This window comes from Telopea speciosissima, chromosome 3, assembly GCF_018873765.1.
Source record: "Telopea speciosissima isolate NSW1024214 ecotype Mountain lineage chromosome 3, Tspe_v1, whole genome shotgun sequence".
NCBI lineage: Eukaryota > Viridiplantae > Streptophyta > Magnoliopsida > Proteales > Proteaceae > Telopea > Telopea speciosissima.
This window is the reverse complement of record NC_057918.1, coordinates 15,579,995-15,596,057: the sequence shown is the minus strand read 5'-3', so window position 1 is coordinate 15,596,057 and position 16,063 is coordinate 15,579,995. Positions and strand designations below refer to the sequence as shown.

The window sequence follows — 16,063 nt, the reverse complement described above, 5'->3', positions numbered from 1 at the left end:
AGGGATATCAAACGGGTGTTTTAGAAAACATATTAAAACTTAGGAAGGGTTTGTGAATCCTAGGATGGTAGCTGAAAGTTCAGGCAGTGGAGGAAAACTTTGTCCTTTGTCATTAGTATCCAATGCATGTTTAAAACTGAAACTAAACTTTTTGAGTACATCTTAACCAGTACTAGTTTGACATCAACATTTGGCAAGTCTTCCTTCACATCGATCCATCCAGTCCATCCATGTTTGCTCAGGAAAGAAAACACAACCCATTAACAAGTCAAAACGGTGGAGCCACAAGAGCAAAGCCTTGTGAACTCTCGTTTCAATGCAAGGGAGGATGGCAGACTCATGTATTCAAACGGTGAAGTTGGCGAACACTACTTAACACTCTATTTGGGATTGTTAAAGATAGTCAATACTGCATTCTGAAATCATAAAAACAGCTATTTTTAGACAATATTGTACAGTCATTATCTTTTCTAGCTTAACATATATATTTTCTCTTTCCATCAAAAAAAAAAAAAATGCAGCCTAAGACTGTACAGTACTCAAGATTGTGCATAAACTGTTCCCTTGGAACTTCAAATTCTTCCAATCCATATGATAGAAGAGTCCAATCTAGTCATTTTTGCACTTCACCTAGAAAATGTGTGGGTGTGGGTGTGGGGGTGGGGCTGTGTGAGGGACAGAGAGATATATATACTGTGCCAATGTCTTAACCAAAGAAAAAAAAAATCAATAGAAGGGCCAGTTTACATGATGAAACAAAAGGCTACATTAAATAAAAGAAACCTTGATGATAAAATGGCTTCTTTGCTTCCCTTTCCCTTTTGCTCTCTCTGACCACCTGGTGGGTGTGGAGAAAAGAAGTCAAGTATCTGGTCTACAAAGTTATAACAAATGGATAACACCAACGACCGCAAAAGCATTGCCAGTGCCCCCTAATGCATAGAGGCTAGGTCATCATTAGGATGCTGGGCTCTCCTGCTTTTTATCAGCACAGCCACCCTCAAGAACTGTGCTGCCAATCCTTTTAGGGGGCCAATACCGAAGAATTGATCTCCCTATAATATTCTTGGTTGGAAGAGGACCCCTGAACATAGACAACAAACTTGTCAAAAGTAATAGAGCAGGCAGAAATCCAATATCTAACAGGAACATGCTAGTTATGAAAGGTCAATACTTGAAACGTCAGAGATGATTACCATATATGAGAATCATAACTGTTGTTGCGGTTGTCCCCCATTACAAAGACTGAGTTCTCAGGTACCCGCTGCATGTAACAATGATTATCATATAAATTGCAAAACCGGTATTTGTTCACAGAATTTCCAGTTCAGCAGATCTCAGACATGTATTTTGCAGTGGAAGAAGATCTAGTGAGAGCACAACCTCACCCCCAAAAACAGAGACATGCACGCATGGGGGTGGGGGACAGAGAGAGTACCAGTTGAATGGAAGAAACATGAAAGAAATTTAACCATGTATACTCGTCATCAAAGTTGGTATTACTTGTAATAAAGAGCACAAAAATTTGGCTGGGGGTGAGTCATACGGTAGGGGTCATATCATATGAAGGTGGCTCGAGGATGAAATCTTCACTTGTTGCAACCCCATTTACTATCAACTTTCCGTCATGAACCTATAATTGGGAAAAATTAAGCCGAGGTTAGCTTGTGTGTGTCACTTTGCTTTCTAAGCTAACACATGTGCCTTGTGCAGAAAATCTAATTAGATTCCACTCTGAAGTTAAAAAAATTAAAGTAATTACACAGTGATTGGAATATGTAAATAAATCAGAATGACCATGGTGGACTAATTTGATTATTTTCAAATGAAACCTCAGCCCCAAAAAAAATTTGTTTTCTGTTGTAATTATACAGAAAATGTCTGTCATACCAATACATGGAACCCTTTCCATCACAGCTCCCACTTTTCAGCAATATCGAATAATGATTTGGTAGGCTGAGCAAAGGATAGATAAAGGACAATACTTTGATAGACCAAGTGTCAAATTTGATGGCCTTTTGCAACACGACAGCCTATCTACTATGAAGCTTTCTTCTTGATCTTTCAATTGCCTTTATAAAACTGAAGAACTGAGTTTCCTTGTTTCTCGTGCAATTTTCAAAGGCACTATAGTAACATGTGGACGCATCAGAATTGTCTGAAAATCGGCCTACAACTAGAGACTGACAAGGACAACATGTCCACCAAATTTGGTGGCTAACAGAAGATAGTGGTTCCAGGTCATGGCATGGCAGAACCCTGTTCCCATAATTTTATAAATAAGAGGTCATGAGTTCAAACCACCTTGGGGCCTATCCCCCCTCTATTAAAACTCTCCAATTCCAAAAAAAAAAATAAAAAATTTATAAATATTCAATTGAATGATTCTATCTAGAATATGTTTCCTTACTAAATTTCAAATAATCAATACATCTAGGCTTAGCAAGCTTTGGATGAAAGATTTTTACTTGCTTTACTCATACTCTAGGTTAGGTTAGAAATCACCCCAGTATGAAATTTTGGTTTAGAAAGAAAACAATGTAACAAAATAGAAAATACATCAAGTTATTCAGTGAATCTTTTCTCAAGTTATTGACACCCTCATTATTTCATTATACTTTTAAGCTAACAAATTATATCATCATGGATTGATTACAGTAGCCAATTCCTCGTTAGAATAGGAGGAAATCTTACAGTAGCCAACTATTAGTTGATGTAGATGAATCACATAAATGTGCTTATTTCAATAGAAACAAGCTTTAGGTTGGGTGTCATATATGTTGGGCCTTGGGTCCTATGGGTTTTCTTTGTAATAGGCAACTTTAATGGGCCTAAATTATGGGTAGAAGGTAGCCATACAGGATTTACTTTATTAGGTTAGTTTGAGTTGTTTTATTTCATTAAGTAATTATCATTTACTTAGCTGTTAAGCATAGGTTAGAGTCTCGCCTGAATAGAACACATTGGCCAGGAATCAACCCCGAATAAAACAGTTCCAACCAACCTTGAGAGTTGAGGAAGAAAAGAATTCATTAAGTCTACTTCACATAGGTATTATCCATCTGGAGATGCCATCGATGCTGGGTCTGGACACACACCAATGATGCAAAGTCAAAAGAGTCCTTAGTAAGCTAGAGTTTTAGATATAAGGGATATCAATTTCTATTATGGATAGAGTTTCCTATTCATTTCTTTCCTAATTCAAGTTCACTTTTCTTTCCAATTGTTAGTAAACATTTAGTTTCTATATATTGATATAAAAGTCACAGAGCTCCATATGATTTTGCTATTAAATAAAATTGGCTTTTGCTGCCTCTATGTTCTGTGAGATTCAGAATGCTCTGTTGTGGGATGCAACAATCCTTAGTGAGATGCTAAGGTTGGCTGATTGGATTTTAGCCTAGTTCCAGGTGGGATGCTTGGTTCATATCTTTCTTCTATTCCTCCATTCTTCTAGTCTAACTATCACTGATTCAGGCTAGTAATTTCTGGTTTTCTGTTCAGTTATTCTTTATGTTCTAGTTGCTGGAAATTTCTGTTTTCAATTGTTTACATCTCAGTTTTTAAATCAAACTTCAGATTTGGCAATCCTATAGTATTCTAAACACACCCATGGTTTCAAATTTGATCATGTTGTTGTTTTCTAGAGTCCTACTTCAAGTTGAATTTCTACTTCTACTCTATTTTAAGATTAGATTTGATTTTCTCTTTCAGTTTAGTATTCTTATATTACTGCTGAAATCAATATACTTTAATTACTGGTTTGAACCCCATAAGAACCATCGATAGTCACTTCTGAAATTCTGTTCTAATGAACCTTATTCCTAGTATACTCTTATAACTCCAGATCAGACACATCTTTTAAGGAGTTATCTTGGCAATACTTTTGACCTTTGACAAATAAGTTTAAGCCCATCCGAGTTTCTGATTCTTAGTTATCAAATTTCTCTTGAAATCTCATTTCTAGAAACCCATCATTAGTATTCAAGGAATGATTCATAAAACTCACACTGTCGATCCCCTCACAAAGGAGTTCATGCGGGAGCCTACATCAACCATGTGAATTTAATGATACTTAGAGCAACCTAAGTCTGGAACCGGAACTGGATGTTCAAAAATATTAATGGGACTTAGAAGTCTAAGTCTAGAATAGAAACTGAATGTTTCTTGTCATGACAATGCAAACATCATGATGGTTGTTCATGGAAATGAAAACCTGAGTGTAGATGCATAAATGCGGTTAGTATGGCCAAGTGGGAGATGTTGGTGAGATGGTCACCTAGCTTCATCGACATTGTAGTGGAGTGGGTCAATAGATCATTTATTTAATAGATAAAAAGGAGGGACGATTCCTAGTTGTGGAATATAGCCGTTAGGAAATAAAGACACTCCAACAACTATATATGCAACGGCTATGTAACGACTATATTAACAAGCTTACAAATAGAAGACTCTGAGAATCAATCATGGCAACTAATGAGGAGTTCTCTACCCACGTATAAACACTACATATAAATGGGATAAAAATTGGAAGCATGTAGAGAAATAAATGCCTTCACTGAATTCAGTATTCTCACCTCTACAACATCTCCTTCCGTCGCAACAATACGTTTGATAAAAACATCTCCATCAGTATATCCTACCTCCTGCAGAATAAATTATGCAGTGTAAGAATCATACTGCCAATTGGATTCCAGATTACATGAGCTTTAAAGACACTAATTTTACCTGCAACACTGGCGGGCTTTTGAAAATCACAATATCATGCGGACATGGCTTTCTGAAATAGTACGAAACCTAATAACGTTGAGATAGAAAACCTGTTATGGACGAAATTTCAAGGTTATATTGCTAAAATGAAAATTTTAATTCGGAAATGGAAAAGCAGGGGAGGGTATTAGCAAAGGTACAAAGCCTGGATATTAGGCATGGTTTTAAATATTGGGAATTGGATCGTTGAATCGGCTGTAACCGATCCCGATTTCAACCGATCCGGCATGAACGATTCCCACTCAAAACCCTAGAAAATTTTCTGTTTTTGGATCTGTGGACCGATTCTAGGGTTCTTGAAGGGAAATTACGATCCAGATCAGAATCATCACTGTCCGATTCCACATTTTAAAACCTTGATATTAGGCTATCCAAATTAGTGAAACGGAACATCAAGAGGTCTCCTATTAATGTTATAGAACTCTATAACTTTGTTTCTGCGCTTCAGGTCCAACTGCTTAAATTTTAATCTCTGCATTCATAGTGAAATAGAAAGCAAATGGCACTAACACAGTCAAATTTAAACTTTTTTTTTTTTTAAACAGTCAAATTTAAAGCTTGAAAGCAACTTAGGGTTTTTAGACCCTAATCTTACTTTCCAAAACCAAAATCATTACGACAACGCAAATTCCATGTCATTACACCCAAACTAAAACACTAGCTTATCAACAGTGGTAACGTATATTAAGAAATACTAAGCAAGAGGAAAAGACAATACCTTTTCAGCAACGAGTCGGTCTCCAACATTGAATGTCGGGTACATAGACAAAGAAGGAATGAAGCGAGGCTCGGCTATAAACGTTCGGAAAGCAAGAGACACCGCAAGTGCAGCAAAAACCGTCTTAGCATCATCTGAGGTCAAATTCAACCATTCGGGCAAAGGACCACTTTTCTGGTCAGGTTTACTACCATCATCACCGTCTTCTCCTCCATCTCCATCCCCATCGCTGCCACCACCGCCCTCCAACTTCAGTACTGGTTTGGTATCTTCGCTGGCGTCTTTGATTCCATTACAACTGATTCTTGGCGAACCAATTCCGCGATAAGAGAGCTTAAACCTTATAAGACTAGGGTTTTTCGCGAAGAACGTGAATTGGGATTGTCTCAAAAGAGGATTCTTGTTTACAGATACGGAATTGATGGCAGTGGACTTAGAGCTGTTAAAGGGAGAGAATAATCGGATGGGAGTGGAACGAAAATTATGGTCTCTAATAAGAGAAGATAGAGGAGGGAAGAACTGTATACTTGTCATCTCTTCCTCTCGCTTCCCTCCACTCCAGTTCTGAATCTCTGAACAGTGAAACGAGAGAGATAAAGGCAATATTTTATTGTTTTCGCCTAAACTAAACCGCCCGTTTATGAAATTTTTATCTTCTCCTGTTACAACACCATGCTGTAACGCATCGTGCGATGCTACAAAGACCATGTGACACAATAGCAGTTTATGAAAGCAGTTTGAAATATAATTCGATTTTCTATAGTAGAGGACAACCTATTTAACGATCTACCGTAAGTTATATCTGTACTGTTCTTTTTGGTATCGAGTTTTTCTTCATCCATCCATGGTCCACGATAGAATCTCTTCAACCACGGGGATCTCATTCTTTGATTGAACCTAAAAAGGGGCGTTGGGCTCTCTCCAACGACCCCCATACCCTAGGGAGTGCCCAATAAGCATCCAACGGCTAGGATGATTGGGCCTACACCGAGATATGTGCTTTGCATGCATGCTGGCTCACGCAGTCAACAAAACCGTTAGATGCCTCCCTAAGCACTCCCTAGGCGATGGACACCCTGGAGAGGAGTCGGATCTTAAAAAAGTTACATATTTTGTACCTTCACTAGTAGGGTGATTAGAGACACCATTTCAAGCAATGTTATTAAACTTGTGGAAGAGGGGTCCGGATCAGGTCCAATTGATTCAAATTCAACGTCAGTCGACCTTAACCCTAGAAATCTAGCATGGGTTGGCCATCATTCAGAGCGGACTTGACCAATTCTGATCCTAATGGACCACTTCGGCCGATCCGATCATGGTTTTAGTGTACGGTATTGAATTGGGTATCGGATATCCTGGAAATAGATATGATATCAATATGGATTGGTCTGATTGGTCTCGATCGATAGTTTTGACCTTGGTTTCCTAAAAAAATCAGGTTCCAAGAGTCCAATCATAAGTTGAAATCACTCCTAATAAGTGATAAAAAACTTGTGTCTATCCATGACATGGTGTCTGTCTCTAATATCAAATGTTAGGTATTTGATCGATATGTTAAAAGCTCCAGAACTGATGGAACGAGTTAAATCAAGCCCTTTAACCTATCTCATATTAAATTGGCCAAATCTAGTGTCCGTACACTAGTTCAAACCCCATTAGGCACATAACTTGCACTAAATTTTATGGGGAATTCATGCACAAGGTCGAGATTAGATCGGAATCAGTCAAGATCGGTGGAGAAATCGATCCCAGCAAACCATAACCCTGGTTTCTGTATAGGAATCAGCCAATCCAGATCAGTCAAAATTAGGATCACTCGTTCCAATCCTTAGGAATTGTGGAGAGAGAGAGAGAGAGAGAGAGAGAGAGAGAGGCCATGACGATTGACTAAATTAGATTTCGTTTGGGTCATATACTTTAGTCATCCAGTTCCATCGGAGTGGATGTTGCTGAAAGTGGGTGACTCAATTATGCAATAATAAGTAATAAATTAGAAGTTCTGAGAAAACACTTTCAATCTTCACAACATAGATATTAAGGGCCTTGGACTAAAGAATGTCATTATCTTAAAAGCCTAAAAAGGTAAGAAGCAAAACATATGTAAGTAAACATGTTGGTTAGAGAATAGATCACTCAAAAACAACACTTGCTGCATAACATCTAACTTGACACCCCAAAACAGAATAAAGTCTTAATGCTCCAATCTCATGTGTTAAGTTAAGCTTCTAAAAAACTTTCAGCTTTTTTGGCTAGCTCTCTGATCTTGTCTTCAATACCCCATTTAGAGGTTCTTAAATACAATTAAATGAGCAACAGTTATTTTCATCCTAGCAATCCAAAGATTTGTATTAAAGCATGAGAAGGCTTGAGGCCTTATAAATATGAATAACTTCTATGAATATTATTAAATCAGAGAATTTCGAGGGAAGGAAGAAAAAGGTCCATGCTAAGCATTAATATTCGCAGAGGTTCTCAAAACCCATGTAATCCTTATTCTCAATCTTCTCAATCATATTTGCTATCCCAACTCCACCTGTTTAATTGAACCAAAAAAAAAAAAAAAAAAGCCTTTAGCACTCAAAAATAGTTCTCTTGGTGAAAGGCAAGAAGCCAACAATTTTGCTAGGAATTTTTAACTAAAAATTAACAAAAGTGAAAAGAATGAATTGAGACCAGTTGTTTTTCAAATTGATGCTCACCTAGTGAGATTGCGCTCACGAAGATCATAAAAGCCAAAATGAAAATGATGAGTGACGCCCTTCCCAGGATAAAGATTATCTTTCTGACAGCATATTGCCCAACAAAGGCAGAAATTGTTGCCACGGCAAAAAAGTAGAGAGCTGTCAAATAAATTTTAATTGTAAATAACAAAAATATTATGCAAATAGATGTCATGTTTACACACAAAAATGTGTTGCTCTGTTTCTCAGAAAACAGACTAGCTAAAAGAAACAAGATCTAGAGAATGACAACCCATTTCACTAACCATAAGGAACTGGGAAACGCTTAAGAATGTAATATTCTACAACTGTGGATGAGGAGAAAATCATGGCAAAGGAGGCCGTAGCACTTGAAACCTGCATACAAGTTCAGAAAGGTCAAGCATGGGAATCAGGTCATCTGTTAAAAGACCACAATTTAATGTTTAGTCCAAAACAATGTCTTTACATCTAAACATGGAAGAACAATCAGTAAGGCTCTCTGCATGACAGCATATACAATCAACTCAACTAAGCATCGTCACAACTAATTGTAGCCAACTAATAATTCTTTCGCTATTTCACTCAACTTACTGTCATAGCAACTGTTCCATTATTTCAGTAACATCCTAGCATTTAAAGAATTTCCAAGAACCATGATGAGATTAGATAAAAGTTTTGAATCCCAGCTACTAGCCTGATGCCCTGATGCATCCACCCATCTTTACCTGGCTTTAGGACTGGCAGCATAATGGCACCGGTGGAGTGAGTAATTCAGAACTAGGGACTCTATATACCCTTTATCAATTAGAGCACTTTATCAATTTTTCACTTTGTATTTTGATCCAAGCTACCCCCACAAAGAACAGAGTGGTGGAATACGAAGGCAGCACAATACACACAGTTCAACTCAACTAAGCTTTTACCCTTACCACTTGAGTGAGTTAAATGCTCCATAACTCATGACAAATCTTGTTGATGGGAAGGAGAACTTTGCCTTCAATTTTAGTCAGTATGCGCTGGCAAAAGTAGAAGCATCTCTTACTAAACTAATGCAAGCAACAAAATAATAACCGAATTATTAGATCATATTTATTTCAAGGATAATGCACACAACCCACCTGAGGAGGTACACCTAACTCCAAGAAAAGAGGACCCAAAATAAAGCCTCCACCTAGACCGAGCAGTCCACCGACTATGCCAGCCAGTACACCGCATGAACAATAGAGAATCAGTTGATGCACTTTCCAGTTCTCACTGTGTCTCCCCTGGAGGCAATCACTCTCCGTCCATTGTACAGGTTGACTGCCTCATACAAGGACACTCCCACAGCAACCGAGATCTGCAAGACATGTTTCAAATCCGAGTTCAAGAGAATATAGTGCTTCCGCAGCTTTAGCCAATAGAATCATATAGTTAGCAACTTGTAGCACAACAGTGAGGGGCTGAAGGTCCAATCCAAGTGTATCTAACAATGAAGGGAAAACCACAGACCACTTGAAACCAATCAAAGAAATAGGAAGTACCTGTAATAAGTTCAAAACCCAATACACTATTGAACAGGTTGTTGTATAGTTCTGTGTTCAAAGGCAAAGGTTATGCTTTGGTCAGCTGATGGATTAATAAAGCATGAGCACGGCCCAAGTGTTGCTTTTTGAAAATGAGAAAGACATCAGAAAGAGCAAACCTTAGTGATTTGAAGAGCAAGAAATGCAATCCAGACAAAAATAAGAAGGCCAAGTTCTTTCCAGTAGATATTCTCAAGTATAGGAGCCTGGGATGGTTAGAGAAGTTAGTCCATGCTCGAGGGGAATTAAAGCTCAAAACATTATACTCACCTCTGGTTCTCCAGATCCTTTGGTCTCCTTTTGAGGGGCATTGCTAGGACCACCAGGTAGAGGCTTGTATTCAACTTCTTCATTGCCAGTTTCTGATTATATAGGAAACCTTACATGCTTCAGTTGCAAGGAAATCAAACAAGGTTAGTGCTTAAGGGATCCTCCCTGTTCTCTGACATGATAGATGGAGTAGTCCAACTCACCATTTGACTCCAAGAGCTTAGCAGCCTCCTGAAATTAAAATCAAGAAAGTTTGGTGAAGGGAAGAGTAAGTTGAATTAGATTATATAACAATTTTTGCAATGAGAATTGGTGATTAAGGACTACCTTCATTATAGTTTCCTTTTTCCATGTTTCAATACCCTTGAAGAATGCCCTAGTCGATGCGCCTACAGGCCACCATAGCCAATTGCGGACACATTTGAAATTGAATTAATGGTTACCTAGAAAGATAACAATTAGCAGAACGGTGACCATCCAGTCAGCAAAGATCACATTGAAAGCAACTCCAATACTGATCCCCAGCATGAGCATTGGTTGGAAGAGCAGTGCCAAATCATAGTCAATGATGGGCATGTCAAGAGTTGGATGCCTTAGCTTAAGATTGTAGTACACAGTTGAAGCAGCCGCACCCATGATCATACCTGGCCAAGCACATATCCTCAGTACTCGCACGGGGTGGATTAACAGAGTAATGCAGCTTCATATTTCCAAACAAGTATCTGGGTTTTTGCTTCTAGTGGTACATTTGTCTTTAGAAGTAATGTTAGAGAAATCTTAGTCAAAATTATGTTTAAAATCAAATAATGGCTTAACAGTTTAAATTTGAAACACATCACATCCCAAGATACCAAAATTCAATCATGTACTTCATAAAGTTCAGACACAAAATCATTTGAGATGCATCTCAAGTTAAAAGTGCTTACTCTTTTTTATGCAAGGCCCATGAGATTTTTGGTCATGAAAAGTGAAACAGTTACTTTGAACAAAAAAAGAAGAAAGAAACAGTTTTCTCCAAGGGCAAAAAAAATGTATATCTATCCAATTCAGACAAGGCCTCTGAATTTGAGTTAGTTGCAAAGCTCCTGATTGTCCAATAATTTACAAGACTTCTGCTGAGATCCTCCCTTCATCTTTTACCCTTCTCCAGAAGACAAGTATTTGAAAGATTTGTAACGTGTACAATAGATTTAGAAAAATTAAACACACACACACACACACACACACACTGAGTAGAGAATTTCTATCAAGAACAGAAGTCTCCTCTTACGTTTTGATATTGCTGTGGACGATTTAGCGTCAAACCCAATAATTAGCGTAAGCATGGGAACGAAGATCCCGCCCCCACCTACAGCTCCTACACTCCCAAACGCTGCTCCAAAGAATCCGATTACCGAACCCACAACGATTTGCCATCCAAATTTCATATCCTGTCAATAAAATCAATAACAAATTCAGCTTCTTACCAGTAATAGAACAGGGAAATATGATCAAACGATACAAGAAATGAGATAAAAACGAGTTCCTATCGGGAAGTAGCAGAGATTTAGAGACTTACAGGCCAGACATGTTGGTAACCCAATTTATCCGACTGCCACAAGAAATTTTCAACTTTCGTAAGATAATCCGACCAGTCTGCAGAAACAAACACAGAAGCCAGAAAGAAGCTTATCCCAATCATTGCCAGCGATCTCAGTACCCATCTTGCTCCACTTTCAGCCATCAGATTGCAAATGTTACCACTTCCCACACTAGATTACAGAGAAGCTCGAGCTTTGCTCACTCCAACTCTTTTCGCGTAGAACCGAAGCAAAATATGGGAGTTTCCAGCAAATGTGCGGGCGATTTTCTTCGCCGAGCTCGTCGAATAACCTACCGTCCTCTACGATCGAAGCTGACACGGCCCTGAATCTAACCAGAAGCAGCTTTCACGTGAATGAGTAATCCTTGTCATACAAATAGGTTAAAGCATTCCTATACTCCCAACAACAACGAAACAAGGCGAAGTGCTGTAAAGAATCGATCTCTCCTTCTATGTGATCTTTATCCTCGAAGTGGGTCTCATCCAATAGAAACGATTTTAATCATTCAATTCAAATACTTGCAGAGTTGCAGTTTTTTTCCACGTTCCCTCTCTCACGTTTAACAAAATGTTTGTTCCCTCCTTTTTAAGATAATTAACACGTGATTTCATCTTCGTGCTGCATAGTTCGTAATCTCGGATTGGATCGGTCGATTTTGGTCAGATCGGATCTGTATTGGCTGAGATCGATCCTAATATCAATTCGATCCGATCCAGCTGTGCGGACAAGGGTAAAAAGGTTAAAAAAAATAAGGGTAAAAGTGTCATAATTGCCTGAGTTTGAGCAATCCCGATTCGATTCGATCCAATTGATACCAAGATTACGAATCTTGTTCATGCATTAACTTAAACCGAGTTTTCCTGTGGCTATCATTGTACTTGGATGGGTACCTCGGTGGATGGGTACCTCGGAACAGTGAACGGTATTTCAGACCTCATATATGAAAAGTAATGATAAGTTTGTTGATAACTAGGTGAAAAGAAAAAGAAGGGAGTTGGAAGGTATTTATTTTCTTCATAAAAATTTTAAAGGTGAAAAAGGATATATATATATATATATATATTTTTTTTTGGAGATAGGAGGGGTATCCGGCCGACTTTAGGCTGACTAAATCCCCCCGGGCCCTAGTGAGCTTCAAGCGGGTGGTCCCAAGAAATTATGCAACGGCGAAGGTTTGATCACGAGACCTCGCTTTCTAAGGCGGAGTCTCATGTCCCTAGAAAAATGATATTAATGAAAACAAAAGAGACATGTGTTGACACTTGACCTGTATATGCAGGTGAATGTACGTGTAGAGGAACTCAACTCAAATTAAAATTTCCTCCCTTAACAGATGTCTTTGAAGGAATATTTTATATGTTGAAAGCTTACCCCATGAACATGGTTCGAGGACTTGAGATCGGATCCGTGTAGTCAGCCCATTCGGATTAGAATTAGCCTACTCAGTCTTGATTCATCTAATTCGATATGCCATAATATGGATTAGATCTGGATTGACTGATTAACCAGATCCATATATATGCATGATGGGCATTTATCGTCATCTCGCTATTTAGAAAAAAGAAATCCAACAAACGTTTTAGAAGAAGAAGAACCGAGGGAGAGGGTGGGAGAGCCAGAGGAAGGGATAGGGATTTGGATCCTCTGTAGCACGACATGGCTTGTAACGGACCATTCGGCGGCCGTGCATGCTCAGGCACATAGTCCAACACACAGGTGGGGTGTTGGGCTATGTGCTCGTGTGCTGCATGCCATCAGATGTGCGCTACATGCCATGTCGCGCTACAGAGGAGCCCCATCCGAAGGGATAACTAGAGGGGGACTAGGGAGGAGAGGGAGAGAGAAAGAGAAAAGGAGGGTATTTGGCAAAGACCATCAATGGAAGCAGGGTGAAGAAAGGGAGATGATGAGCATGGGGAGGCACTGTTGGTGACCTCCCGAAGGTGCTCGATGCTTCTGGAAGCTATCTTGGTCTTCGGAGGGGGAGGGAAAGCCAACCTGCCTGAGTGTGTGTGTGTGAGAGAGAGAGAGAGATGCAATGAGAAGGACAATGGTGATGAGGTGCAAAATACCTTGCTAATAGGAATTGTAAAGGGATGATGAGGAGAGAAACAAACCGTAGTGAGAAGGAAGACAACAATGAGACGAATCGTAGTGGTGTTGAGTTGCAGGAGGTAGAAGAGAGATAGAGGGAAAGAGATGGTGCTAGCATACCACCCCCTTGCGGTTTAGAAAATCTCTCTTTCTCTCTCTCTCTCTCTCTCTACACATACACACACACAGAGTGATCAGCGTGGGATCTTTCCCATGTCCTCTCCTTCTTAACCATATAGGCCCGCACTGACAAAATCGATCTCTATGCCACTATTGGTGTGGCATGGGAGAGTCTCCATAGGCGTGGGAAACCCTCTCCCTTAAGTTTATTACAAAGATTATTATCTCTTATAGCGTGGAAAACCCTCTCCTTTAATTTTATTTAAAGGGAGAAAATTCTCTGAGGAAGCAGTATATATGAGTGCACTAATAAAATGCAACTAAATGGTTTCATACATAAGAGGACAACAAAGTCATTTAATGTGAGGAAAAGAGAGAGAGAGAGAGGGTGCTAGCATGCCCTCCCCCAAGCGGCAAAAAAGAACCTTTTCCCCTCTTAGAAATAAGGAAAATATCATATACTCCTATAGTAAGATTTTGTTTGGGTCCTTTTAGATCTTCATATCAGAAGTTGGAAGTATTAAAAGTAGAAACACTTCCCAATTGTGTGGCTTGTACCAGCATGCGACCAATGAGGGAATGCATAGGGGCATCAACAAGGGTTGATTTTTCATTTTGTAGAGGGGTAGGGCAATCATTTTCAAGGGGGCTTTGTCTGGGCAGGCTACACGTGACCAAGAAATGTGCTTTTTCCATAAAGTAGGCTTGAAAATAATTAACCACTTCTCTTTAGCAATGTCTCTTTTTTTTGGTAAAATGTAGATTTATTCAGAAGAACGTGTGGAAACAAACCTCTTAATCTAAATTCTCACAAACCAAACAGAGCAACCTGCAACAATAGTAAATATTTTAGAGTGTCAAGCCCGAACCATGCAATTTTTGTTCTGTGATGTGGTCAAGCTGCTCTATCATCTCAGGTGTTAAGTAATTTGCTGAATCTCCAACTTTACCTTGCCTGAAATAAGCATTGTAAGTAAGACCAAGATGACTTGTTCCACCTTTATTCACTTCCAAATTACTTAAACTTTCAAAACTACACAACTTTATTATTTGATCAACCAAACCTTCTTTCTCTTCCATTAAAGAGAAAGGACACCCCATAAAATCTGCCATTTTTTTCAAATGAAGAACTGGTTCAGCCAACATCTCATCATACTTGAGAAAAAGCACATTTCTAGGCCTTTCTAAGCTTCCTTTCCAATACCCTAACACATGATCCCAAAATGGCCCAAATACAGACATTCCTTTACAAAACCATTGGAAAGCTTCTTCTAGTTTTATAGGCTCTAATGAAATATTAGACCTAATCTTATTAACAAAATGCCACCATGAAACTAGATTATCTTTCGTGTTTCGACAAATATAAACAATTCGCGCATGATCTGAATGTGTTATAGATTGTGGTAGGGATGTGTAAGGCATGTGTGTACCAAACAATCTAGGAGATGGAAGGATTTCGAGGTTCGGAATTTGGTTACCATTGAGATTGTTGTTATATAACCTTATCTCCAAAACTGGAACTAGATCATGGGAATTGAATGTAAGCAAAGGGTGTTGGTGAGTTGAAGGAAGATGGGTTTTTCGATTCATGACAGCAAAGGCTAGAGATTTAAGCCAAGTTGAACCACATTTTGGAGTGCTAGCAAGAAGAATGTCAGTGGGTTTTGAAGTGAAGTGATTTTGAACTGCTAAGGGTCCAACACCAACAAGATCAGAATTGTACCAAAAGCCTTGGTATTGGTAGACTGGTTTACCTGACCAACCTTCTACTGTGGGAAGTTTTGAAATAATCTCCTCATATGACTTATAGATTTTCTCATCTTCTTCCTCTTCTTCTCTGCTTTTGGGTACAAAACATATTTTGTAAGGAGCATTGTGAGCCATGACTGAGAAAAGTAAGAAGAGAAGATGAAAGAATTAAGGTCAAGTGAGTTTAAGGATAGCCCGTTTGGAGGGAGGTTTTATAAGCCAGTTTCGATGGTGGGTAGTAACAACTCCCACTAAACGTGTTTCCTAGCTGGACCTCTTCAAGATCTTTAACAAATCAGACCTGAATTAAGGATATTATTAAGATTGTGTATTATTTATCCAATCCAGATCGTCTACGGCCTGCCTGCCCGTAGCGGCCATAGCAGCGCACACACAAGGCGCGGCACAATAACCGCCTTACCCCTGCCAGAGCGCCTTGCCCGAGCGGGGGTAAGGCAGTCATTGCACCATGCCTTGTATGTGCACTGCTAT

At 39.1% G+C, this 16,063-nt stretch overlaps 2 protein-coding genes and 1 pseudogene across 3 annotated transcripts; all 3 read right to left on the bottom strand.

Moving 5' to 3' along the window:
• Positions 1 to 737: 737 nt before the first annotated feature.
• On the bottom strand, positions 738 to 6,101 carry LOC122653672 (chloroplast processing peptidase). 2 transcript variants are annotated; one of them, XR_006331842.1, is made up of 7 exons: positions 5,489 to 6,101; positions 4,729 to 4,797; positions 4,578 to 4,646; positions 1,547 to 1,633; positions 1,197 to 1,264; positions 879 to 1,084; positions 784 to 812 (listed from the first exon to the last, which is right to left on the bottom strand). XR_006331842.1 is itself a non-coding variant. In XM_043847601.1 (6 exons), the coding sequence occupies exons 1-6, from the start codon at positions 6,020 to 6,022 to the stop codon at positions 958 to 960; spliced, it is 954 nt and encodes a 317-aa protein (XP_043703536.1). In that variant the 5' UTR covers positions 6,023 to 6,101; the 3' UTR covers positions 738 to 957. The 2 variants fall into 2 exon arrangements, 1 of the variants encoding a protein (XP_043703536.1); XM_043847601.1 differs by having other exon boundaries at positions 738 to 1,084.
• A 1,693-nt stretch (positions 6,102 to 7,794) lies between these two features.
• On the bottom strand, positions 7,795 to 11,767 carry LOC122654250 (annotated as a pseudogene).
• Positions 11,768 to 14,658: 2,891 nt separating this feature from the next.
• On the bottom strand, positions 14,659 to 15,725 carry LOC122654251 (cytosolic sulfotransferase 5-like). The gene has a single exon (XM_043848250.1). It carries the CDS (start codon positions 15,704 to 15,706, stop codon positions 14,672 to 14,674), a length of 1,035 nt encoding a protein of 344 aa, XP_043704185.1. The 5' UTR covers positions 15,707 to 15,725; the 3' UTR covers positions 14,659 to 14,671.
• Between the last annotated feature and the right edge of the window lie 338 nt (positions 15,726 to 16,063).